Below are 23,032 nucleotides of genomic sequence, written 5' to 3'. Positions count from 1 at the left end.
CTTTCTTTTTCTTTTCTGCTTTTGCTGGTTTATTTGAAGATAAAGAGTCTCACTGACTTTCTTGCACGGGGTTGGTTTTGAACCAGGATCCTCAGATTTCAGCCTCATGAATAGCTAGAATTACACAGGTACAGAAAGATCTCTCTCCCTGGCAGCCAGTGGAGGTTTGGCCTTCACAGATCTTTACACACTGAGAATCCAGGAGCCTGAGGCCACGTGTAGCCCACCCGAGCGCAAGGCTGGCCGGCCTCCGGTCTCCTTTGTGCCTCTGATCTCAGCCTCTTCCCTTTGAAGGGAGGAGTCTGGTCCTCTGGGGGGCTCAGCAGCCTGTCTCTTAATGATCTGGCATTCTGGGTGCCCTCCAGCTTCTGCTGTGTATCGTATATATTTATTTTTAATTTTTTATTTTATTATCTTTAGTTGTACAAAGGGGTTTCAATTCAACACGTCAGTTTACCAGGGCAGCGCATTCTGATCAATGCCACCCTTCCCAGCAGACTCCTGGAGTCTCCCCCAGCCCCGCCCCTCCCTGCAATTTTCCTGGCTCCACTTACACAGACGTGCACTGAAAATTACAACTGCGCTCACCACGCTTCCTCTCTCCATTTGTTTAACTCCCCCCCAACACACACACACAAACACACACACACACCTCAGTTTCCTGCTTCCTGGGGTTCATTTTGTTCGACTCTAAGTTAGTCATTCAAAGGACTTACACCTTTGAATTCCTCCGCCCTGGAACACATACTGGAGTCAATATGTTGGAGTCTGCGTGCATGTCACTTTCTGCATGCTTACCTATGCATGTATAAATTAGATCTAATTTCCACCTAGGAAAGGACACATGTGCTTTTGTTCTCAGAGCCTGACTCACTTCACCTAATAGAATTTCTTCCCAGTCCATCCATTTCCCTGAAAGTGACATAAGATTATTCTTCCTGATGGAGGAGTAAAATTCCATTGTGTATCTACTCCACATTTCCTTCCTTCCTTTCCTTCCTTCCTTCCTTTCCTTCCTTCCTTCCTTTCCTTCCTTTCCTTCCTTCCTTCCTTCCTTTCCTTCCTTCCTTTCCTTCCTTCCTTTCCTTCCTTCCTTTCCTTCTTCCTTCCTTTCCTTCCTTCCTTCCTTCCTTCCTTCCTTCCTTCCTTCCTTCCTTCTCTCTTTCTTTCTTTCTTTCTTTCTTTCTTTCTTTCTTTCTTTCTTTCTTTCTTTCTTTCTTTCTTTCTTTCTTTCTTTCTTTTCTTTCTTTCTTTCTTTCTTTCTATTTGAAGCAGGTCCTGGAGCCTAAACTTAGGGTCTGGGTGCTGTCTCTGAGCTTTTCTTTACTCAAGGTTGATGCTCTACTACTTGAGCCATAGCTCCACATCTAGTTTTCTGGTGGTTCACTGGAGATGAGTCTCACAGGCTTTCCTGCCCAGGCTGGCTTTGAACCGCGATCCTCATATCTCAGCCTCCTGAGTAGCGAGGATGACAGGCGTGAGCCATTGGCCCCAGCTTCTTCCACATTTTCTTGATCCACTAGTCCATTGAGAGGCCTCTGGCTGATGCCATGACTTGGACACGATGAACAATGCATCCATGAGCTCTGCTGACTTGTTAGCTATTGGATAAACACCCAAGAGCGGCTTCATCTCCAGCATCTCCAAAGTCTGCTCCACCTGGATCTGGTTGACACCCCCAGTCCCCCAGGAAAACCAGAAACCGAGCACCCTCCTGGGGTTTGCTCCAGGGAGGTGAAATTGAGGGGCTGAGATTAAGGGTGGAGTAGTGACCACTTTCAGTCCATGCCACCCTCCTGGAGGGAGGGGCCGAGCAGCCCCTGAGGCCCCTCTGAGGAGACCCTAGACTTGGGTTTGCATCCTGGACCTTCCCTCAATTTCTTCATCCACAAAAGGGGTTCACATCCCCACCAGCCAGGAAGGTGGCGGGGACCGGCGGTCTGTCAGTCAGGAGGTTCTTCATATGGTTCACCTTAGCTGCTGACAAAGCATGCTGTGCCCCCCAGGGCCCTGCACAGGCTCTGGGGCTCCTGTGGAGCCCCCTAATCCATCACTCAGAGCTCTCTGCTCCCGACAGCTGCTCTGACGCTTCATATCCGCCCCAGGGAGGCCCCCAGACCTCATCATGGGCCACGGAGAAACCAAGTCACCCGCAGCCCATTTGATCTCTCAGCGATTTTTCAGACAATGGAGAAATAAGGAGACAGGTGATTAATCTCTCAGGAGGCCAGATCTGTTGAAAAGGCCCACTGTGTCTTGACCAGAGCTGGCCGGGTCGGGGAGGAAATACAAAAATAAAGATGCCAGTGGCTCACGCCTGTCATCCTAGCTACTCAGAGGGCTGAGATCTGAGGATCACGGTTCAAAGCCAGCCGGAGCAGGACATTCTGAGAGACTCTGATCTCCAATGAACCACCAGAAAACTAGAAATGGAGTTGTATTGGCTCAAAGTGGTAGAGCGCTAGCCTTGAGTAAAAAGAACTCAGGAACAGCGCCCAGGTCCTGAGTTCCAGCCCCATGGCTGACAAAAACAACACTTCACCTTTCCCCCTCCCCTGACCCCACAGGTTGCTTTTGGATTAAGCTTTTGACACCCTATTCCAGGAAATGAAAGTATGGCCTCACCAAGTAATGACCCTGGGACCTTGGGCTGGGAGACAGGGCTCCAATCCTCCCTAGCTTCTGCTATAAAAAGCAGCCTGCAGAGCACCAGCCAGGCGGCTTGGGGCGGTGGGCGGGCAGGGGAGGGGGTTTGTCTGAGCCTCGCCTACCGCAGAAAACGATAAGAAGAACCCACAAGGGCGGTGGTGGAGGCCCCAGGAAATGACAAAGCCGAGACTAATCGAGGAAGCCGCTGTCCAGGGCCTCATTACCTCCCTTTATCAGGGAGAAAATTGTGTCAGGCCTCCTGAATTACTAGCGATTGGAAGCAGATCCAGGGACTCACTTTGTTAGATACCTAATGAGTGAGAGATACGGAACAGAGCCCAAAGCTGATGGGGTGAGGAGGGGGTGTGTGTGTGGGGGGGACAAATGTCTTTGTTAAACAGAATTTGTCAGCTTCCGCTCTCGGCTCCCTGGGGAGGGCTCTGGGCCGGCTAATTGAATTAAGAACCCGGGCTGGAAGGCTGGGGAGGGATGGGAAGGGCGGGCAGGACTTCTTTTTCAGCACCAAGGACAGCGGCAGCAGTGGCCTGGCTGGCCTGTAATTGCTGGGGCAGGCTTGCTTTGGAGGGAGGTGTTGCATTTTACATGATGAGAGGCTACAGCGGGATGGGGGGGGCTGAGCATGTGGAGAGGTGGGGGGTGGGTAGGGAAGAAACAGATGATCTGAAAAGCCACAAGCTTGGAACGCTATTGGTCCTGATCAGTCTCCAAAGAGACCCCCAGCTCTGGGCTGGGAGCTCAGAGGGTCAGCAGGGGAGAAAGAGGGAAAAGGTGGGAAGGGGAAGGGAGGGGAGGGGAAGGGAGGGCATCCACGTGGACAGCAGCCACCGCACAAAGGCCCTGCCCGGTCTAAACATGTTCATGGCTGTGCATAGCTTTGAGCGTTCAAAATCCATCTCCAGTGATGGTCTTAATGAAGCAGGGTGGGCTGTAGCCACGGACAAGGCCATTTGGCAGTCAACTAGAAAAGCAAACAGGCCCGTGGGGTGGGTCCGTGCCCCACCCCACCCCAGCCACCTGCTCCCTCCCCTTCTTCTTCCTCCCCCTCCCCTCCTCCTCCACGCAGACCTCTGCCCACCAGAGGCCTGCTCTGAGGGTTGTTCTCAGTAACAGTTTGCCGTGCGGTCTTGGCGGCAGCCACTTCCCCTGATTGCATTATCTGTGCTTCCTCACCTAACTGGATTAGACGGCAGTCTATGAAATCCAGAGCATCAAGACTGGCCTTCCGCCTGGAAATGAGGAGAAATGTCATTACGTGCCTTGAATTACCATCTCATCCAAGCCCCGGGAGACACCTGGACACGGGGAAGGTGGCCTTTGCCTTCATGCTTTCCTCTGTCCACCTGTCCATCTGTCTGTTGGCTCTCTGTCCATTCATCCATCCTTCCATCTGTTTGTCCATTTACCCATCTATCCAAGCTCTTTGTTGATCTGTCTGTCCATCCAGTCTTCCATCCATCTGCCATCTGTCCATCCTTCAATCCATTTGTCCATTTATCCAGCCATTGGTCCACCCATCTGTCCATCTGTTGGTTGGTCTGCCTGTCTGTCCATCCATCTTCCACCTATCCATCCACTCCTCTATCCATCTTTCCATCCATCTGTCCACTGGTCCATCCATCCATTCATCCATCTGTCCAATTGTCTGTCCATTGGTCCATACATCTTTCTATCCATCCATCAGTCCATCCATCCATTCATCCAATATAGCACTTAGTATCAGTCCTTCTGCAGCTAACCAGAGACAGAGAGTTTAGTCAGATGTTTGTGGTCCCTGAGCCCTGAGTTCAAGACCCTAGTACCCAATACCACAGGATAAAAGAAAAAGGTTTTGTTGTTTGGTTTTTGTTTTTTTGTTTTTTTTTTTTTGTCCTTCAAGGGGCTTGAACTCTGGGCCTAGGCACTGTCCCTGAGCATTTCAACTCAAGGTGAGTGCTCTACCACTTGAGCCACAGCACCACTTCCAATTTTCTGGTGGTTTATTGGAGACAAGAGTCTCACGGACTTTCCTGTCCAGGCTGGCTTTGAACCAGGATCCTCAGATCTCAGCCTCCCGAGTAGCTAGGATGTCAGGCGTGAGCCACCAGCACTCAGCTAAAAGAAAAAGTTTTATAGTGATTCCTCCTCAGCAGGAGCCCAGACATATGTCTAGGCCAAAGGAACTTAAGGTTTTATCAGAAAGCACAGACAGACAGCCAAACTGCTGGGCTGGGGGGAAACAAAGAAATTGGTTTGCTGACAAAAATTGTCACCAAGTGTGGACTTAGGTGGCTGGGTTTCCTGGGGGAGGGGCTGGAGTGGAGTGAGGATTTAGACACACAGAGATGAGAATGGAAGCGAGGGACTGAAGAGGCACAGGAGGAGAAAGAAGAGGAGGAGGAGCAGGAGGAGGAGACAGAGAAGGAGAAAGGCATCATCAGAGGCTCAGAGAAAGATGTCAAGGCCTTGAAGCAAGGGAGGAGCTGGGATGATCGGAGCAGCAGAACAGCATGGCTAAGGCCCAGGACCCAGGAGGGAAGGCCAAGGTCCACAGCCAGGAGGACCGGAGGCTGGTAGAGAAAGTCCTTGTCTTGAGACTCTCTGTGTCTTCTCCTAGAGGCCAGAACACTTCTTGACACCTGGCATCGTCAAGAATCTACCCATCCTAGACCTGAAGATCCTCGACGAGAAACTGGGCTCCATCCGTGAGTCCTGGTCCAAGCTGTCAGTCAACGCAGCGAGTCCATCCGCGATCCAGGAGTTGGAAGAGGAGCCCCAGGTGCTGGAGCTGCCCCAGGACACGGTGAGTAGATGCCTGAGGGGGTGGGGCACCAAGGCCACCCACCAATGGCTGGTCTGGATTCTTTCTTCTCTGCTTCTTCATCTTTGGAATGGAACCCTGCATGATTTCTTTTTGAAACATACCCCTTTGGCAACTTGCATGTGTGTGTGTGTGTGTGTGTGTGTGTGTGTGTGTGTGTGTGTGTGTGTAGAGCGCTGGTACTAAGGCTTGAACTCAGAGCTTGGGTGCTGTCCCTTAACTTCTTCCACTCACGGCTGGTGCTCTGCCACTCGAGCCACACCCCCACTTTAGGGTTAATTGGAGGTAAGGGTTGTAAGAATTTTCCTGCCCAGGCTGGTTTTGAACCATGATTTTTCAGATCTCAGCTTCCTGACTAGCTAGGAGTACAGACATGAATACCAGCACCCGGGTCCTGAGTTTGAGTCCCAGTACCAACACACACACACACACACACACACACACACATCCTGAGAACTTTGGGAATTGATAGCAGTAATCCATTGATTGCTCAGCCCTCTGCAGCCTGGCCTGGGAACTCTTCTTGTGCCTAGAAGCAGAATAGTGTAGGAGAAAAGGGAGGAGGTTATTCAAAATGCCAAGGAAGCTGGGGGCCGGGGGCTCACAACTGTCATCCTAGCTACTCAGGAGGCTGAGATCTAAGGATCCCATTTCATGAGACTCTTATTCCAATGAACCACCAGAAAACCAGAAGTGGTGCTGTGGCTTGAAGTGGTAGAGCACTATGAGCAAAAAGAGCTCAGGGACAGCGCCTAGGCCCTGAATTCAAACACCATGACTGACAAAAGAAAAAAAAAAGGTTGGGGGGGGGAAGGCAAGGAGGTCTGAGGACTCCTTTGTACCCCACCCGAGCTCTGGGAGCAGATGGGCTGCACATCTGCCCACCTGGACCCCAGACCCTGTGTTTAGGAGGGAGAAAGGGCCACCCCGCTGCAGGAGCTGGGCACGGCAGTCACGTATCTTAGCTTAGAGTCTGCTGGGCAAAGGACCCAGGGTCAGGGTCTAAGGGTCTGGACCACAGAGAGAATTTGGTGTGATCATCCTGTCTGGTGAAATGGGGCTGGGAGGGGGTAAAGGGCTTTATTTATGGGGCAGCTCTGGTGGAAAGTTCTTTAAGACGTTTCTCAAATAAGGTTCTGATCTGTGGGGTGTGGGTCAGTTCGCCTTGACTTTCTCTTCAGAAGGGAAACAATGTTGGGCCGGGATGTAGCTCAGGGGCAATTGTCTGGCAAGTGCCACATTGGGGTTCAATCCCCAGTCCCTAATAATAATAATAATAATAATACCAATGTATATCGGGCACCGATGTCTCACTTCTGCAATCCTAGCTGCTCAAGGGGGCTGAAATTGGAAAGATCCTAATTCAAAGCCAGCCCAGGGCAGGGAAGTTTGTGAGTCTTCTCTCTTCCCCTCTCCTCTCTCCCCCTCTCTCCCTTCCTTCCTCCCTCTCTCCTTTTCCCTCTCTCCCACTGTCTTGTTCAGAGATGTGTGGCAGACCAGCAGGCCCTCATACCAGAAGATGAATAATTGACAAGGGTTGTTTAAAGATTCAGCAGAGTTTTCCTGCCCTGCCCGCGTGGCTGAAATAACTCATTTCTTTCCTTCTTTCTTTGAAAGCTCCCCCACCCCCTCCCCTTCCCCTCACATCCCCCACCCCACCTACAGCCGCTTTTGTTTCTTTTCCTTTCATGACCCTGTGGATCTTCTAAGGTTCCCCAACTTCCCCTGCGCCATGGAACTTGGCGGGGGGGGCGGGGTGCTGTGTTGACCCCATTAAGTCCTGTGAGTGTGCACAAAGACCCAGGAGCTGTGGCTTCTGGGAGACACAGACTTGGAAGTAGAAGATGAGGCCTCAGAAGGCCAGCCTCCCCACCCAAGTGCCTCCCTGTACTCACCCATGTCCCTGTCCCTTCATTTTCCCATCAGTAACCCCAGAGAATGAATGGTTGCTAATGCCCTCAAGATTAAGAGACAGGGAGAGGCCGGCCACCCACCGGTGCTCACATCTGTAATCCTAGCTCCTCAGGAGGCTGAGAGCTGAGGATGGTGGTTCAAAGCCAGCCCAGGGGGAGAAAACAAAACTCAGAGACTCTGATCTCCAATGAACCAGCAAAAAGACAGGAGTGGAGGTGTGGCTCAAATGGTTGAGCGCTTGCTAGCCTTAATTGAAAAAGCTCAAGGACAATGCCTAGGCCCTGAATTCAAGGCTCCCCCCAACTTCTCTCTCTCTCTCTCTCTCTCTCTCTCTCTCTCTCTCTCTCTCTCTCTCTCTCACACACACACACACACACACACACACACACACACACCATGGAGCTGTGTGACCCAGGAGAAATCACTCCACATCTCTGAATACTGTCCTCTACCCCCCTCCTGAGGTGACAGGGAAGACCCCTGGGGAGATGGGTGGCCAATCCCATCCACTTCGCTGCTGCCCTTGGAGGAGACCCCTCCCTCTGACCCCTGACCCCTCCTCTCCCTTCCTCCTCACCCCCCCCCCACCTCCCAGGCGGCCATTCTCCTCCTCCATCCATCACCTGAGACTAAAGAGATTAATAAACCAGACTCATAACTCAGCGGCGGGGTGCGGTGGATATTTACGGCTTCGGTTTCAATTTGCAGAGAGATTAAGTGTTTGTCGATTTATTGTTTCTCTGCAGGGGGCGCAGGGCTGAACTAGCTCTTCCCCTACCCCACACATCCACAGCCCTGGAGCTGAGGGGGAAGGGGGGGGCTGGCTCCCCTACCCAGGAAGCTCGCGTGTGTGTGTGCGCGTGCGTGCACGCACATGTGCATGTACAGGTGTATGTGTACTGGTGGGTGCACCAGTCCTGGGGCCTAAATTCGGGGCCTGGGTGCTGTCCATGGCTAGCGCTCTACCACTTGAGCCTCAGCTCCACTTCCAGCTTTTTGCTGGTTCGTGAGAAGGAGGAGTCTCGTGGATTCTTATAGCCCTGCTGGCTTTGAACTGTGATCCTCAGATCTCAGCCTCCAGAGAAGCCAGGCTTACAGGTGTGAGCAACTGTGCCAGCCTCATTTAGTTTTTCAATCAACCTAGGAAGGAAAACAGGACTGTCCAGCTTAGGGAGGGAACCCACGGGCTCCACTGGCCTTGGAGCCAACCCCCAAATTCGACCACCCCAGATCTGGGGTTCCAGTTGGACATTTAAGCCTGGTTATATGAAAGTAGCTTTGTACCCTGCCCCTCCTTCCCCAGACCTCCTCCCCCCCCCCTCCTGCATCCTTCTCCCCCACCCCTCCTCCCGGTCACTCCTTCCCCCTCCCCTTCCTCTCCTTCCCCTACCCCCCCCCCTTCTCCTAGTCACCTGGGCTTCAGTTCAGTCCCACCCTGAGACTTGGTTTGTTGTGCTAGTCCTGAGGCTTGAACTTAAGGCTTGGGTGCTGTCCCTGAGCTGCTTTTACCCAAGGCTCTACCATTTGAGCCACAGCTCCATTTATGACTATTTTTTTGCTGGTTCATGGAATTTCCTGCCCGGGCTGGCTTTGAACCCTCCGATCTCAGCCTCTGAGCAGCTTGGGATGACAAGCGTGAGCGGCTGGTGTTGGTTCGCACGGGCACGTCCAAGCCCACGAGAGCAGCGAAGGAGGGGCGCTCTGGATCTCTCTAGAAGGGGCACAGGCTCTGGGGAGCCTCTGTCCCCCACCCCCAGCCCCTTCTCATGGTCTCCCCTCTCTTCACCCCATGAGTAAAGAGGACTCAATCCCTGGGAGACCAGCACAAGAAGACCTACTAACAAAAGAAGCCCGGAGCAGGGGCCCTGGAGTGCGGGGGAGGAGGGAGGAGGGAGGAGGGAGGGAGTCACAGACCATATTGCCCGGCGGCCCAGCCTCCCCCCCCAGCTCTGCTGAGTCTATGAGGGTGCTCCCCACCCCCCAACTCAGATTAAATGCTTTTTAAGACAACCCAATTTCCTCCTGACATACATTAGAAGATCCCAGGCTGCAGACACACACACACACACACACACACACACACACACACACACACACACACACACACACGTGCTAAACATCCAATCAAGCCACTGATAATAGAGAATTGCCCGCTCGCTCCCCCGTTTAATCAGATGAGCGGCTCCTTTGCGCAGAGCGGCGGCTGCTGGCTCTGGTGTCTGGGCCATCCTGGGTGTGGGAGCTGTGCCTTTAAATCTTCCAGGAGGGGAGGGGGGCTCCGCACTGTCCACAGGGGACTCATTATCCTTCGCCCTCAGCCAGCTCCTGCTCAAACAGACAAAAGGGGTCCCCAGCCTGGATGCTCAGCCTTGGAGCACAATTCTTTTTTCAGATATGCAAATGCACAGGATGGCTGAATCCTGGCTGAGGGTTCTGTGGGCCACACTTGGCATAGGGCCCATTTGGAGGGGTTGGGGGGGGGGCTGGTGACTGGAGCCATCTCACACTTCCTCCGCAGGCTGAGTGGAGAAGCCCCTTCCCAGCTCTGAGCCCAGCTCTGCTGGTAATGAGGGTGAGGAACCCCCCCCCACCTCGTGTGTGTGTGTGTGTGTGTGTGTGTGTGTGTGTGTGTGTGTGTGTGTGTGTGTGTGTACACCAGTCCTGGGGCTTGAACTCAAGGCCTGGGCACTGTCCCTGAGCCTCTTTGTGCTCAAGGCTAGCGCTCTACCACTTGAGCCACAGCGCCACTTCCGGCTTTTTGTGCCTAGTTTATTGGAGAGAAGAGGCAGACCTTTCTGCCCCAGCTGGCTTCAAACTGCGATCTTTAGATCTCAACCTCCTGAGTAGCCAGGATGACAGATGTAAGCCACCAGCACTGGCTTCCCGCCAGGACACGGGGACTGGGTGGAGGGGTGGGGGAGTGCAGGATGGCCAGAGCCCAGACTGACACGGACAGATGGACAGCCCTGCCCTGTATCTTTCCGTGGCTCTTCCACCTGTGGCTGAACCTCTGGGGACCTGTGAATTCTTCACCCAGAGCCCTCACTAGAATCCAGAACCTTCCACTCACACCCAGCCCACCAGAGCGGCTCACGGTTCAAAGATCGCAGTTCACCACATCCATCTTTTCATTGTTCTTTCTTTTGTGTGGCGGTATTGGGGCTTGAACTCAGAGCCTGAGTTCTTCCTTTGCCTTTTTTACTCAGCGTTGGTGCTCTACCATTTGAGCCACACCTCCACTTTTGGTGTGTGTGTGGGTTATTGGGTTTTATTGGTTTGGGGGGGGTTGTTTTGGCTGGTTCATTAGAGAGAAGAATCTCAGACAGACTTTTCTTTCTGGGCTGGCTTAGTTCTTGATGCCAAAAGCTAAAAGTATTCTGTGAAGCTATGGGGTGAGGTGGAACTTGGCAGATATGGAAGTTTCCAGCAACACTGGGGGTGGTGGGGGTGGGGCAGCTGTGATCGGGGCTGGTGACAGCAAGGGTACAGGGCCAATGATGACTCCTAAGAGACAATCTAAAAAGGGCACAGTACCCCCAAACAAGCCAGCATGCCAGCCTCCCTCAAGAAAGACCCCAGAATTTCCTCTGCAGCTCCCCAGACCCAGGCCCTTATAACAGAGGCCTGAACCTAAAGGCCCTGAGATCAAGCCTCCTTTTACACACACACACACACACACAGTAACTTGCACAACTAAGGCAAAAAGCCAGAGATCTCTTGGCCTAGAAGCTGAGTCTGGAGGTTGAGTCTTTGCCTGCCCCAAATTATGTCCCTGTGTCCCTATAAGCCGGGGCTCAGGAAGGTGGCCCCCACAACTAGAGGTGCAGAGGGTAATGAGGCCTTCTAATGCAGGAGATTTATAGACAGGCGCTGTCGATAACTGCTTGGGGTTGCAGACGAGGAGACATCAATAAGTGCTCGTTATGGCTTCGCCCCTCCCGTCCCCCCCCCCCCAGCCTGTCAGCCCGCCTGCTCGCACAGCCTGTGTACACAGGCCGTGCTCAATTAATTCCCACTTGTTACCATCTGTTCTTTTCATGTGTCCTCACAGGAGCGAACGGGTCCTCTCGCTCTCAGGGTATCCATTAAAGATGCCAGGGCAAGGTCATATTACTCCTTCCACAAGGTCATACTGCCCCTCACCTCAGATTGGGCCTCCTGGAGGCCAGACACTGCCTCCTCCCTCCATCCAGGACTTCTGAAGACAGTCTTGCTCATCTCCTTTCCCACTGCAGCCCCTCACCCTGGTGAGCCACACATGGGCTAAGGCTCTCATAACCTCTGCCCTACCCCCTCCGCCCAGCTACTTAGGAGGCTGAGATCTGAGGATCCTGGTGCCAAGCCAGGCAGGGCAGACAAACCTCAGAGACTTTTGTTGTTGGTGGTGGTCGTGGGGCTTGAATTCAGGGCCTGGGCACTGTCCCTGAGCTCTGTTGTTCAAGGCTGGTGCTCTGCCACTTTGAGTCACAGCACCACTTCCAGTTTTCTGGTGGTTCATTGGAGAGGCAGCTCATGGATTTTCCTGCCCTGGCTGGCTTTGGACAGTGATCCTGAGATCCCAGCCCCCTGAGTAGCTAGGATGGCAGGTGTGACCCACAGTGCCCCGATTCTCAGAGACTCATCTCCAATTATCAGCAAAAAGAAAAAAGAAAAAACACCCAAAACTGCTGGCCTGGAGGAGTGGTTTAAGTGGTAGAGTGGCAGCCATGAGCAGAAAAGGCTACGTTGAGAGCACAAGGCCTGGAATTCAAGCCCTGATAATAATAAGAATAATAATAATCAGACAAAAGCCATTGGGAATGATGCCCAGGCCACCGTGAGGCAGCGTCACCTGCTGGCTCAGGCTACAGAAGAGATGGCAAGGAAGAGAAAGAGCTGTCCCAGTGTTGGGTGGAGAGGTAGGGCCTGGGAGGGCACCGGAAGTTCCCAGGAACTGGAGGTGGCTGAGTCAGGGCAGGACTTCCCTATGAGGCAGGGGTGGGGCTTACTGATAAGGTAGGGGTGGGGCTTCCCAGTAAGGCTGAGTGGGGGCGTGGCTTTCTAATTCGGCAGGGGCGTGGCTCCCTGTGATACTGGGGGCGTGGCTCCCCTGCGGTGGAGGGGCGTGGCTCCCTGCGAGGCTGAGTGGAGGCGTGGCCTACTAATTAGGCAGGGGCGTGGCTTCCTGTGATACTGGGGGCGTGGCTCCCTGCGAGGCTGCGTGGGGGCGTGGCTTGCGAGGGTGGGAAGTCTCCAGCCAGGCCAGTTGAAGACCCTGAGCAGCATGGACGGTCCCTGGGCTCCCTGTGCCTTTCCTCTCCCTCATCCCAGCCTGGCGCCCGGCCCTCTTCTCAGAACCCCGGCTTTCTGGTGTTGTAAATCCACCGTGCTTTGGTTTTGGGGATTTTTTTTTTTTTGGTGTCTGTCTTGGGACTTGAACTCAGGGCCTGGGCGCTGTTCCTGAGCTTTATCCCTCCAGGCTGGCACTCAACCACTTGAGCCACAGCTCCACTTCTAGCATTTTGCTTAGTTAATTAGAGATAAGAGTCTTACGGACTTTCCTGTGCACGCTGGCTTCAAACCGTGATCCTCAGATCTCAGCCTCCCGAGTAGCTGGGGTGTCAGGCGTGAGCCACCAGCACCAGGCTGGGAGAGGGCTCTTTAGCACCCATTTCACAGATGAACTGCCCAAGACCTGGCTGGGCCCACAGACAGGCTCAGGCAGCTGGAGGGTGCCCCGTACCCTGCTTGGCCTTCCATACTCACCCGATGTCCAAGGATGAACCTCTCGGGGGGGGCACTGGGGCAGGGTACTGGGGTGCCCCCTGCCTCTGGGCACACAGGCTGGTGGCGTGCCCAGCCTGCCTCCCCCCTGCTGTGCTCCTCAGATGCTAACACGTGGTGCATTATTGATGCTGCCTCTAATTGTACGTTTCCCAAAGTCTACAGACCTTTGATGAAAAATTCATGGCCTGCCCGAGGACCGGAGCGTATTCAATCGATTGGAGGCCGAGTAGGCGAGGGAGGTCTGGATGGTTTGCAGAGAGGGCTGGCTGAAGGCTGGGCAGGTGGGGGAGCCTCCTTCTGGGGCTCAGACAGGGTCTGGGGGAGGGGAGGATCCTATAGCAGGGGGCAGCAGCTCCCATCCCCAGTGGAGAATCTGAAGGATGGGGTGGCTGAGGGCCCATCTCTGGGGTTGGGGGGTGGGGAACAGATTCACACTCCCACTCCCCCATGTCATCTCCACAAGATGAGCACAAGGATGTGCCCCAGGTTACAGAGTGGGAGGCCCAGGCTCAGAGACTGGAAGCAAGTGGTCCAAGGTGCACAGGTTACTGAGCAGCAAAGCCCACCCGGTTGACTGCACCAGGCCAGCTTGAATGTGAGCTCCAGAGCTGGGTGAGGGGGGCCCTGCCCAGCCCCCCCAACCCTCTTCCTCGTGGGGAGAATGCTCAAAGAAGAGGCACCGGTGGCTCACGCCTGTCATCCTAGCTACTTAGGAGGCTGAGCTCTGAGGATCGCAGTTCAAAGCCAGCCCGGACAGGAAAGTCCGTGAGACTCTTATCTCCAATTAGCCACCAGAACACCGGAAGTGGCGCTGTGGCTCAAAGTGGTAGAGCGCTCGCCTTGAGCAAAAGAAGCTCAGGGACCAGAGCCCAGGCCTGAGTTCAAGCCCTAAGATGGGCAAAAAATAAATTTAAAATGGTGGGGGGAGCGGGGACAAGTGACCAAATATGTATGACACCCCGCCTCTGGGCAGACATCATGCCGGTCCTGAATGTAGACTTTCTGGAAGACTCTGGGCCAGGCAAGCCCTGGACAGACCCCTCCCTCACCTCTGGGCCCCCTCATCCAATCCACGCAGAGGAGCCACGGGCTCTGCCTCCCCAACCAGGACATCTCTAGGCTGTGGGTTGTGTGTTTGGATTTGTTTTTAGAAAACCTCGAGTACCTCTGCTGTTTCCAGATCTTTCCAGATGTTAGGAAAGCATGATTCCAGATGTTAGGAAAGCAGGGCTGGGTCCCAGGGGGCCAGGCGGGGTGCACTGAGCACACCCCACCCTGTGAAGCTACAGGGTCCCAGATTGGGCAGCTGGGGCTCAGGGGAGCCCAGAGAGCGGGGTTGGAGGAGCACACACGGGGAGAGTCTCAGACCTAGGAAGGAGGTGAGGGGTGGAAGTGGAGGACAAATTAGGAGGGGTGCTGAGCGCCGGTGCTCACGCCTGTCATCCCAGCGACTCAGGAGGCTGAGACCTGAGGATCTCGGTTCCAAGCCAGCCCGGGCAGGAAAGTCTATGAGACTCCTATCTCCAATGAACCAGCAAAAGGCCAGAAGTGGAGTTGTGGCTCAAGGGGGTAAAGCGTCAACCTTGAGTGAAAAAGCTCAGGGACAGCCCCCAGGCCCTGAGTTCAAACCCCAGTGCTGGTACACATACACAAAATAAGTGGGGGTGGGCTGAGATGTCTGGCGAGGGACGGAGGGATGGGGGTGTCTGACATAGGGAAGGGGGAGGGTCTGCCAGAAATCCAGGACCCCCTCCCCCGGCCCTGATTTACCATCCCACCCTGGAACATAAAAGCCTCAGCCCACAGCCCCTGCCTGCTCCCCACACGGGGCCGGGCCTGTTGCCTGGCAGGTACTTGTTGTGGTAGCAACTGTCTCCAGGGACCCAGCTTGGGGACAGGGACCTCTGGCCACGCACGGATGGGGGAGCCTGGGGCCCCGCCCTCTAGGCCCCCCCAGGCTGCCCTGGGTGGAACTGTAAGTCCCCCTCTGTAAGTCTCCTGACCCAGCCCGCTGGCTCGCTGGCTCTGGAGGATGGGTTGGTGGCGCTCACCTGCTGGGCAGGTGTGTTAGGGCTGTGTTGCTAGGCAACGGCAGCCTCACTTGCAGCGTTGGTACTGAGTGGGAGGTGAGTGGGGGAGGGCCACAGGCCGAGCCCAGGCCCACGCCACCCCAACCCACGAGGGAGCTGGCCGGGGCCTCTTGGAAAATACCTCCCCATAGAAACGCAGCCCCAGACTCCAGCCTGGGCTAGCCTGGGAAGGCTTGGGTCCTGCACATTGGGCTGGTTGAGGGGTTCCAGATGGGGTAGGGACCCCGCACCCCGGGACAGCTGTGGCCCAGGCAGCTTGGTTCTAGACCCCCAGCATCACCCTCCCCCCTCAATCTGAGCTTGGGGTGGGGACAGCTCACAGGGAAGATGATTCTGTGTGTGTGTGTGTGTGTGTGTGCGCGCGCGCGCATGTTTAATTGAAGCTGAGTCTTCACAGAATGCCTGGAAACCATGATCCTCCAACCTCAGCCTCCTGCATAGCTGGGATTACAGGAGTGAGCCATTGGCCCCTGGTTCTGTCCCCTCCACAGCCCTCTTAAGTGCCAGCCCCAAGTTGCTATCAGCAGGGGCAGGACCCTGAGCCATGTGATTGGATATCTAAGGTTTGGGAGTGACCCCAGGGGTCTTCCTGGAGGAAGGAAGAAGGGACCAGGTGGGGGACAAGGCCCAGGGAGGCCTTGGAGCCGAGGATGAGGAAGAAAAGCCAACATCCTCCTGGAAACCCTGCCCCCAAGCCTGCCCGGGGCCCTGCCCCCTGTCCATTGTGCGCACCAGGCCCAATTAGCCAGCCTGGCTTCCTGCAGGGGCCAATTAGACAGGAGCGAGGTCAGGAGCTGGCCAAGGCCCTGCCGCTGCCCCTCTGAGGTTGGGAAAGTCAAATACAAAAGCTCCCAGACCCAGGTTTCTCTCCACTGCTGCTGGTGGGAGGGAAAGAAAGAGCCGGAGAAAGGGAAAATGCACGCCTTTTGTTTCTTCATTGGCAACCTTGGGCTGAACAATGAAGCCCGCCTCCATAAAGCCGGGACCCTGGTTAGAGCGGTGGGCCGTCGGTGGTTTGTGCTGATTTGTGCTGATTGTGAAGCCCGGCCGATCATTCTCCAACGAGATGGTGAAAGGAGAAGCGGCAGCTGGAATTTCTTTTTCTTTCTTTTGTCGGCCGTGGGGCTTGAACTCAGGCCCTGGGCGCTGTCCCTGAGCTCTTTCCCTCAAGGCTAGTGCTCTGCCACTTGGAATCACAGCGCCACTTTTGGGGTTTTTTTTTTGGTGGTTTATTGGAGATCAGAGTCTCCTGGACTTTCCTGCCTGGGCTGGCTTTGAACTGTGATCCTCAGATCTCAGCCTCCTGAGTAGCTAGGATGACAGGTATAAGGCACTGGCACCTGGCCTAGAGCTGGAATTTTTCAGGAAACAGAATCTGCGGTGAGCCGGACCCTGGTTCTAGAACCCTCTCTATGGTTCCTACTCACCTTGGCTCCCAAGAGGAAAGCTGCCCAGACGGGAGATAGATGGCAAGCTAGGAAGACTGTCTGAAGGAGGAGGCTGCACCGATCCATGGAACTAGATAGTTAGGAATTGTGGGTAGAGAGCTGCTTCTCTTGGGGGTCTCCCTGAGATGCCCCCTTCCAGGAAAGAGGGAGTAAAATGGCCTCTTGGTCCTGTCCTGTGAGCTACGGCAACCAGGAAGAGGCTTGGCACGTCATCTAAGACTAGAAAAGCCACCATTGATTTGACGCAGTCACCGCCACGGCCGCCTCCTCCTCTTCCTCCTCTTCCTCCTTTTCCTCTCCCTTCTGCAACGGAGAAGTGTGCACGTGTGTGTGTGTGTGTGTGTCTGTCTTGCAACTGTCTGTCTACATGAGGTTCAGCCTGAGGTGTCTACAGCTGCACAGGTGGAAAGGGTTGGGGGTCCCCTCAAGTCCCACCTCCCCAGCCTTGCATCCTCCCCTGGACAGGCCCAGGAAGCGGGGAGCCAACTGAGGACTTGCCCTGTGACACCTTCCGGGCACAGGGGGCCCATCAGAACCTTTGAGATGGAAGTTCCAGGCCAGGGGGTGCGGGAAGGCCTGTGACACGTGTGCGCTGAGGGCTGGACACACAGGCACGCACACACACACACATACATACACACTGCCTCACCCCATCCCCCCCCAACACACCTCCCTCCTGTCCTCACTGACTCAGGCTGGAGCCAAGCGTCTGTGGGACGAGGCTGCCCCCTGGTGACTGTAATGACAAATCACATGCAAGTGGCCTGGGCCTGGGAGCCAGGGACTTTGGGGGCTGGAACTGGAGGTTTAGCAGCAACAGGGGGCAGAGGGGGTAGAGCAGGAGAGGACAGAGGCTCTGATCTCACCCCCTACCCCCCTCACCCCCCTTCCCTCCCTCCCCACTTTCTGGCAATTGGCACCGTGTGTGTGTGTGTGTGTGTGTGTGTGTCTGTGTGTGTCTGTGTGTGTCTGTGTGTGTGTCTGTGTACTGGGATTTGGACTCAGGGCCTGAGTGTTGTCCCAAAGCTTTTTTTTTTTGGTCTGGTGCAGGGCTTGAACTCTGGGCCTGAACGCTGCCCTTGAGCTCCTCAGTTCAAGGAAAGCGCTCTACCACTTGAGCCACAGCACCACTTCTGTTTTGTTTTGTTTTAATCTGCTGGTTAATTGAAGAGAAGAGTCTCAGAATTAAGCTGGGCAACCTTCTCATCCTAGCTACTCAGGAGGCTGAGATCTGAGGATCATGGTTCAAAGCCAGCCCGGGCAGGAAAGTCCAGGAGACTCTGATCTCCAATAAACCACCAGAAAACCAGAAGTGGCGCTGTGGCTCAAGTGATAGAGCGCTCGCCTTGAGCTAAAGAGCTGAGGGACAGTGCCCAGGCCCAGAGCTCAAGCCTCACGACCGACCAAAAAAAAAAAAAAGTCTCACGGACTTTCCTGCCCCGGCTGGCTTTGAACCACAATCCTCAGATCTCAGCCTCCTGAGTAGCTAGGATGACAGGTGTGAGCCACCATATCGGGCAATCACCATCTCCAGGGCCCTTTGCCTCCTGCCACACCCCCTCCTGTCCCAGTTTGTTCCTCCTGTCTCCCCAGTGGCAAGAGGAGACCACGGTGTGTGTGTGGGGGAGGGGGACTTCAACCATGCCTATGGCCCAGAGTGGCAGTGTGCCCGCCCCAGTGGCACAGCACACAAAGGCAGGGGTGTTGTAGTGGGGGTAGCCACAAGTGGACCAAGAAGCCCCCACTTAGATGTTGGCCCAGACTCCACTGTGGGACACTCATCCCAGGCTCTTGGGAGACCCCTCCTCCCAACTTCTTTATGGAAATGGGCGTCTACCCCCTTAACACTGGAGAACCATAGAGGATTCCACACCCCCCCCATACCCACTGCCCACATGCCCACTGCCAGGCGTGCAGAGAAGGACATTGCTCCTGCCAGTGCCTGAGGCCCGGCCCTACCTCAGATCCCTCCCTCCCCACGGCGCTGGGGGAAGGGGTATCGATGGGGCGAGGAGGCTGCCCGGGCCCTGCCCTGCGCACTGAGACCAATGTCTCCAGAAAGGCTGTGCCTGGTGGCTCACACCTGTCATCCCAGCCACTCAGGAGGCTGAGATTGGAGGATCACGGTTCCAAGCCACCCTGATCGCCAGCAAAAACCCAGAAGTAGGAGCAGTGGCTCAAGTGGTAGAGCACCAGCCTGGAGCAATAAATAAATAAGCTCAGGGACCGCGTCCAGGCCCTGAGTTGGAGCCACCATACTGGTTTAAATTTAAAATGAAAAAAAAAGGGGGGGGTAGCCATTGCTAGCTCTGGAGCAGAGGAAAGACAGAATGGAGGGGGGAAAAAAATCTCTGAGAGCAGCCAGTCCCTCCTGGCCCTGGGGCAGGCAGTAGAGGGGGCGGGACCCCAGGAGAATGGTGTGCTGTACCACATGTACACACACACACCCCTGGCCCTCAAGGTTCAGCTGTGACGCAGACCGCGACCCTGAACATGAAGCCGCTGCCGCCTGTAGTCTGAGCACTCTCAGCCCAGCTGTGCAGCCAAGGCCACAGCTCTGTGGTGATGGTGGTCAGGAGGGGGGCGGGGGCGGGGTACATGGAGGCCAAGGACCCCCTCCCCCCTCCCCCGTAAAGCCTCAGAGAGGGTAACCACATTGGGGCTGGGATAAAGGCTGTCCGTCCCCTCCCTCCAAAGAGACCCTCCAGTGGGGCCTTCGCTTTCTTTACCTGCCCCGGGGATGAGGGGTATGAGAGTCTCATCTCCAGTGAACTACAAGGTCGGAAGTGGAGCTGTGTCTCAAGTGGCAGAGCACTAGCTTGGAGCAAAAAGCCCAGAGACAGCACCCAGACCCTGACTTCAAGCCCCAGGACTAGCGATCTGAGGATACTAGATGGGCATCAGGGTCAGTGCTGAGATCAAGGCCCCCAGAGAAGCTGGGTGCTGGTGCACATGCCTGTAATCCCAGCTACTCAGGAGGCTGAAATCTGAGGTCTGGTGAAGCTGGGGTGGGTGCTGGGGAATTCAAGCCTGGTGTGTGGGACTCCCTCCCTCAGAAGCCAGTGGCCCCTTGTAGAGGTCAATTCCTCATAGAGGCTGAACCACCCAGCGGGAGGGGCCCAGGGGGATGCTGAGGACTGAGCTCTTCTTCTTGGGACCCCATCTGAGATCTGTACGCACACACCAAAGAAAGCCTGTGAACACAGTTTATTCATCGCCCTGTGCATTTACAAGCAGACCTATTATGTTTGCCAAACTTGGGTCACACAGGTATTAATCATTCTTTGTGTCCTGTTTGCATTTTGTATGGGGGGGGGGAGGGAGGAGAGTCATGGCAGGATCACACGGCTTAAGAAAAGTCTCAGGCCTGACATGGTGGCATATACCTGTAATCCCAGCCACACAGGAGGCAGGGATCCGGAGGATCATACTGCAAGGACAGCCCTGGTGCTCACAGGAATGCTGGGAATATGTCTAGATAAGCCAAACGCAGCCTGGACAGATGGGGTCTGGGCTGTGTGTGTGTGTGTGTGTGTGTGTGTGTGTGTGTGTGTGTGTGTGTGTGTGTGTGTGTGTGTGTGTGTGTGTGCCCGTGTGCACATGGCCAGTACTGGAGCTTAAACTCGGGGTCTCACGCTCTTGCTGGCTTTTTTAAATTTATTTTTTACTTAGTTTTGGTCGGTTGTGGGGCTTGAACTCTGGGCCTGGGCGCTGTCCTTCAGCTCAAGGCGAGTGCTCTACCACTTGAGCCACAGCGCCACTTCCGGTTTTCTGAGTGGTTTATTGGAGATGAGAGTCTCATGGACTTTCCTGCCCGGGCTGGCCTCGAACCCCCGATCCTCAGATCTCAGCCTCCTGAGTAGCTAGGATGACAGGCATGAGCCACTGGCGCCGGTCTGGATTTTAGGGGCCACAGCTGGGGCTCCTGGGGCACCTGGGCCCTGGGGGTGACCCGCTGATCTAGGGGGTGAGCTGGGAGGGGGTGACCCGCTGATCTAGGGGGTGAGCTGGGAGGGGGTGACCCGCTGACCTGGGGGGTGATGGGGGGGTGACCCGCTGACCGGGGGGGTGATGGGGGGTGAGCTGCCCAGGGGTGAGGGGAGCAAACCCCGGGCTCTGGACCCTCAGGAGATGAACAACTACCGGCGGGCCATGCAGAAGATGGCGGAGGACATCCTGTCGCTGCGGAGGCAGGTCGGCATCCTGCAGAGCGAGAACCGCATGCTCAGGGGTCAGGTGGCCCCGCCGGAGGCCGAAGAGGAGTCCAGCCCGGAGGAGGCCGAGGAGGCCCTGGGTGAGGACGCGGCCCCGGCGGGGCGGGGGCGGGGCCTGGCGGGAGCTCACGCGTGCGCATGCACGCGCAAGGGCACAGGCACGCACGCATGCGCGCGCGTCGCACGTGCCTGCACAGGCACACACGCATGCGCGCACGTGCGGGCACAGGCACGCACGCATGCGCGCACGGGCCTACACAGGCACGCACGCATGCGCGCGCGTCGCACGGGCCTACACAGGCACGCACGCATGCGCGCACGGGCCTACACAGGCACGCACGCATGCGCGCGCTCGTGTGTGGGCACAGGCACGCATGCGCAGTCCCCGCCCAGCCGTCATTCCCCAGAGCCGAGGCGCACCCGAGACGCAGGGCCAGGGCGGCTCCCGCCTGCAGCCCCAGGAGCTGCGCCCTCCCCCCCTCAGTCTCCTCACCCACCCCAGCAGCCTCCATGAAGCAGAAATTGCTCCTGAGCGAGCAGGACCTGAGGAAACTGAGGGATAAGGTGCAGCACTTACAGAATGAGCTGATCCGGGTGAGCAAGGCCCAAGGAGAGGGGTGCTGGGGGCAGAACGTGGAGAGGGGAGGGGGAGCCGCCCTGCAGGAAGCAGCAGACACCCTGGAGGCCCAAGGTGACCCCTCTATCCCACCCCCACCCCCCTGCAGAAGAACGACCGGGAGAAGGAGCTGCTGCACTTATGCCAGGCCCAGCTGCCGCAGGCCGCCCTGCTGAGACACTACCAGGACAAGATGCAGAAGGTGAAGGGCCTGGAGGACACCGTGCGACACCAGGAGAAGGCAGGTGCTGGGGGGAGGAGGCCAGGGGAATGGGGGGGCTGGGGAGTGAGGGCGTGGGGGGCCCCAGGCCAGCTCCCGCCTGCCTTGGTGCTCCGCTGCCAGGTGATCGAGAAGATGGAGCGGGTGCTGGAGGACAGGCTCCGCGAGAGGAGCGAGCCGCCTCCTTCAAGCTGGCCACCAGGAAAGCCCACTGCAGGTGGGTCCACCCCCTGAGGCAGAGAGGAACGAATGGACCCCCCTGTCCCCGCCCCAGCTTGAACTCTGGGCCTGGGCACTGATCCTGAGCGCTTCAGCTTAAGGTGAGCGCTCTAGCACTTGAGCCACAGCGCCACTTCCGGTTTTCTGGTGGTTTCTTGGAGATAAGAGTCTCATGGACTTTCCTTCCCCCAGCTGGGTTTGAACTGTGATCCTCAGATCTCAGCCTCCCGAGTAGCTAGGATGACGGGTGTCCAGCCCCTCCCTAGCTTTTGCCCTGCCTTCTGGATGCCCCAACACCCCAGCTATACAGGAACCCAGGAAGAGGAGCTCAGTTGTCTGTGACACATAGGAAAGATGGGGTGGACCATACAAGAGAAACAACAGAGTCAGATTCTAAATAGCCCAGCAGGACAGACAGATTGCCACCAGCAATGGAAAGCCACGGCCGGGGGCCAGGGGCTCATACCTGAAATCCCAGACACTCAGGAGACTGAGGGCTGAGGATTGTGTTTTCAAGCCAGCCAGGGTAGGAAAGGCTATATGACTTTTCTGTCCAATGAAACAGCAAAAAAAAATCCAGAAATGGAGGTGTGGTTCAATTGGTAGAGCACCAGCCTTAAGTGACAAAGCTCAGGGAGAGTGCTCCAGTCCTGAGTTCAAGACTCAGGACACACACACACACACACACACACACACACACACACACACACACACCCATTGGTGGCTGTGGAGCAGAGGAGGAGCACAATGGAAGCGCATTCAAGGCAGAGCAGGGCAGAGACATGGAGGCAGGAAGGCCCAGGCCCACATACCCCTGGCCACGTGGGCAGCCTCCTCCATATCCCCCGCCTGCCCACAGGCGAGAACCTGCCTGCCAACCTCTACTCCGTGCTGCTGGCTGAAAACACCAGGCTGCGGGCAGAGCTGGAGAAGAACCACCACCAGTCAGCCCCCATTATCCTGCAGCAACAGGCCCTGCCGGTAAGAGCCTCCTGCAAGGCTGCCCTGGACCGGCCTACGTAGGTACCAGCCACGGCCAGGAGCACCAGCCAAGCTTAACATGCAAGCTGAGCATCCG

The 23,032-nt window shown here is 56.0% G+C and overlaps 1 protein-coding gene across 15 annotated transcripts in view; it reads left to right on the top strand.

Annotated features, from left to right (window-relative positions):
• Window positions 1-23,032, top strand: part of Ccdc33 (coiled-coil domain containing 33) — a 49,114-nt gene that overhangs the window by 22,253 nt on the left and 3,829 nt on the right. For 5 of the 15 annotated variants that reach the window (XM_070042709.1, XM_070042708.1, XM_070042710.1 and 2 more), the window contains exons 11-16: window positions 5,264-5,449; window positions 20,814-20,979; window positions 21,384-21,493; window positions 21,625-21,756; window positions 21,859-21,952; window positions 22,814-22,935. In XM_070042709.1, the coding sequence (XP_069898810.1) occupies window positions 5,264-5,449; window positions 20,814-20,979; window positions 21,384-21,493; window positions 21,625-21,756; window positions 21,859-21,952; window positions 22,814-22,935 (810 nt within the window). The remainder of the gene's footprint in view (window positions 1-5,263; window positions 5,450-20,813; window positions 20,980-21,383; window positions 21,494-21,624; window positions 21,757-21,858; window positions 21,953-22,813; window positions 22,936-23,032) is intronic. The other 10 variants (XM_070042713.1, XM_070042712.1, XM_070042704.1 and 7 more) reach the window with 5 other exon arrangements.

This window comes from Dipodomys merriami, unplaced genomic scaffold (genome assembly GCF_024711535.1).
Source record: "Dipodomys merriami isolate MVZ:Mamm:240054 unplaced genomic scaffold, mDipMer1.0.p SCAF_33, whole genome shotgun sequence".
In the NCBI taxonomy this organism is placed as follows: domain Eukaryota; kingdom Metazoa; phylum Chordata; class Mammalia; order Rodentia; family Heteromyidae; genus Dipodomys; species Dipodomys merriami.
This window is presented reverse-complemented; position numbering and strand designations above follow the sequence as displayed.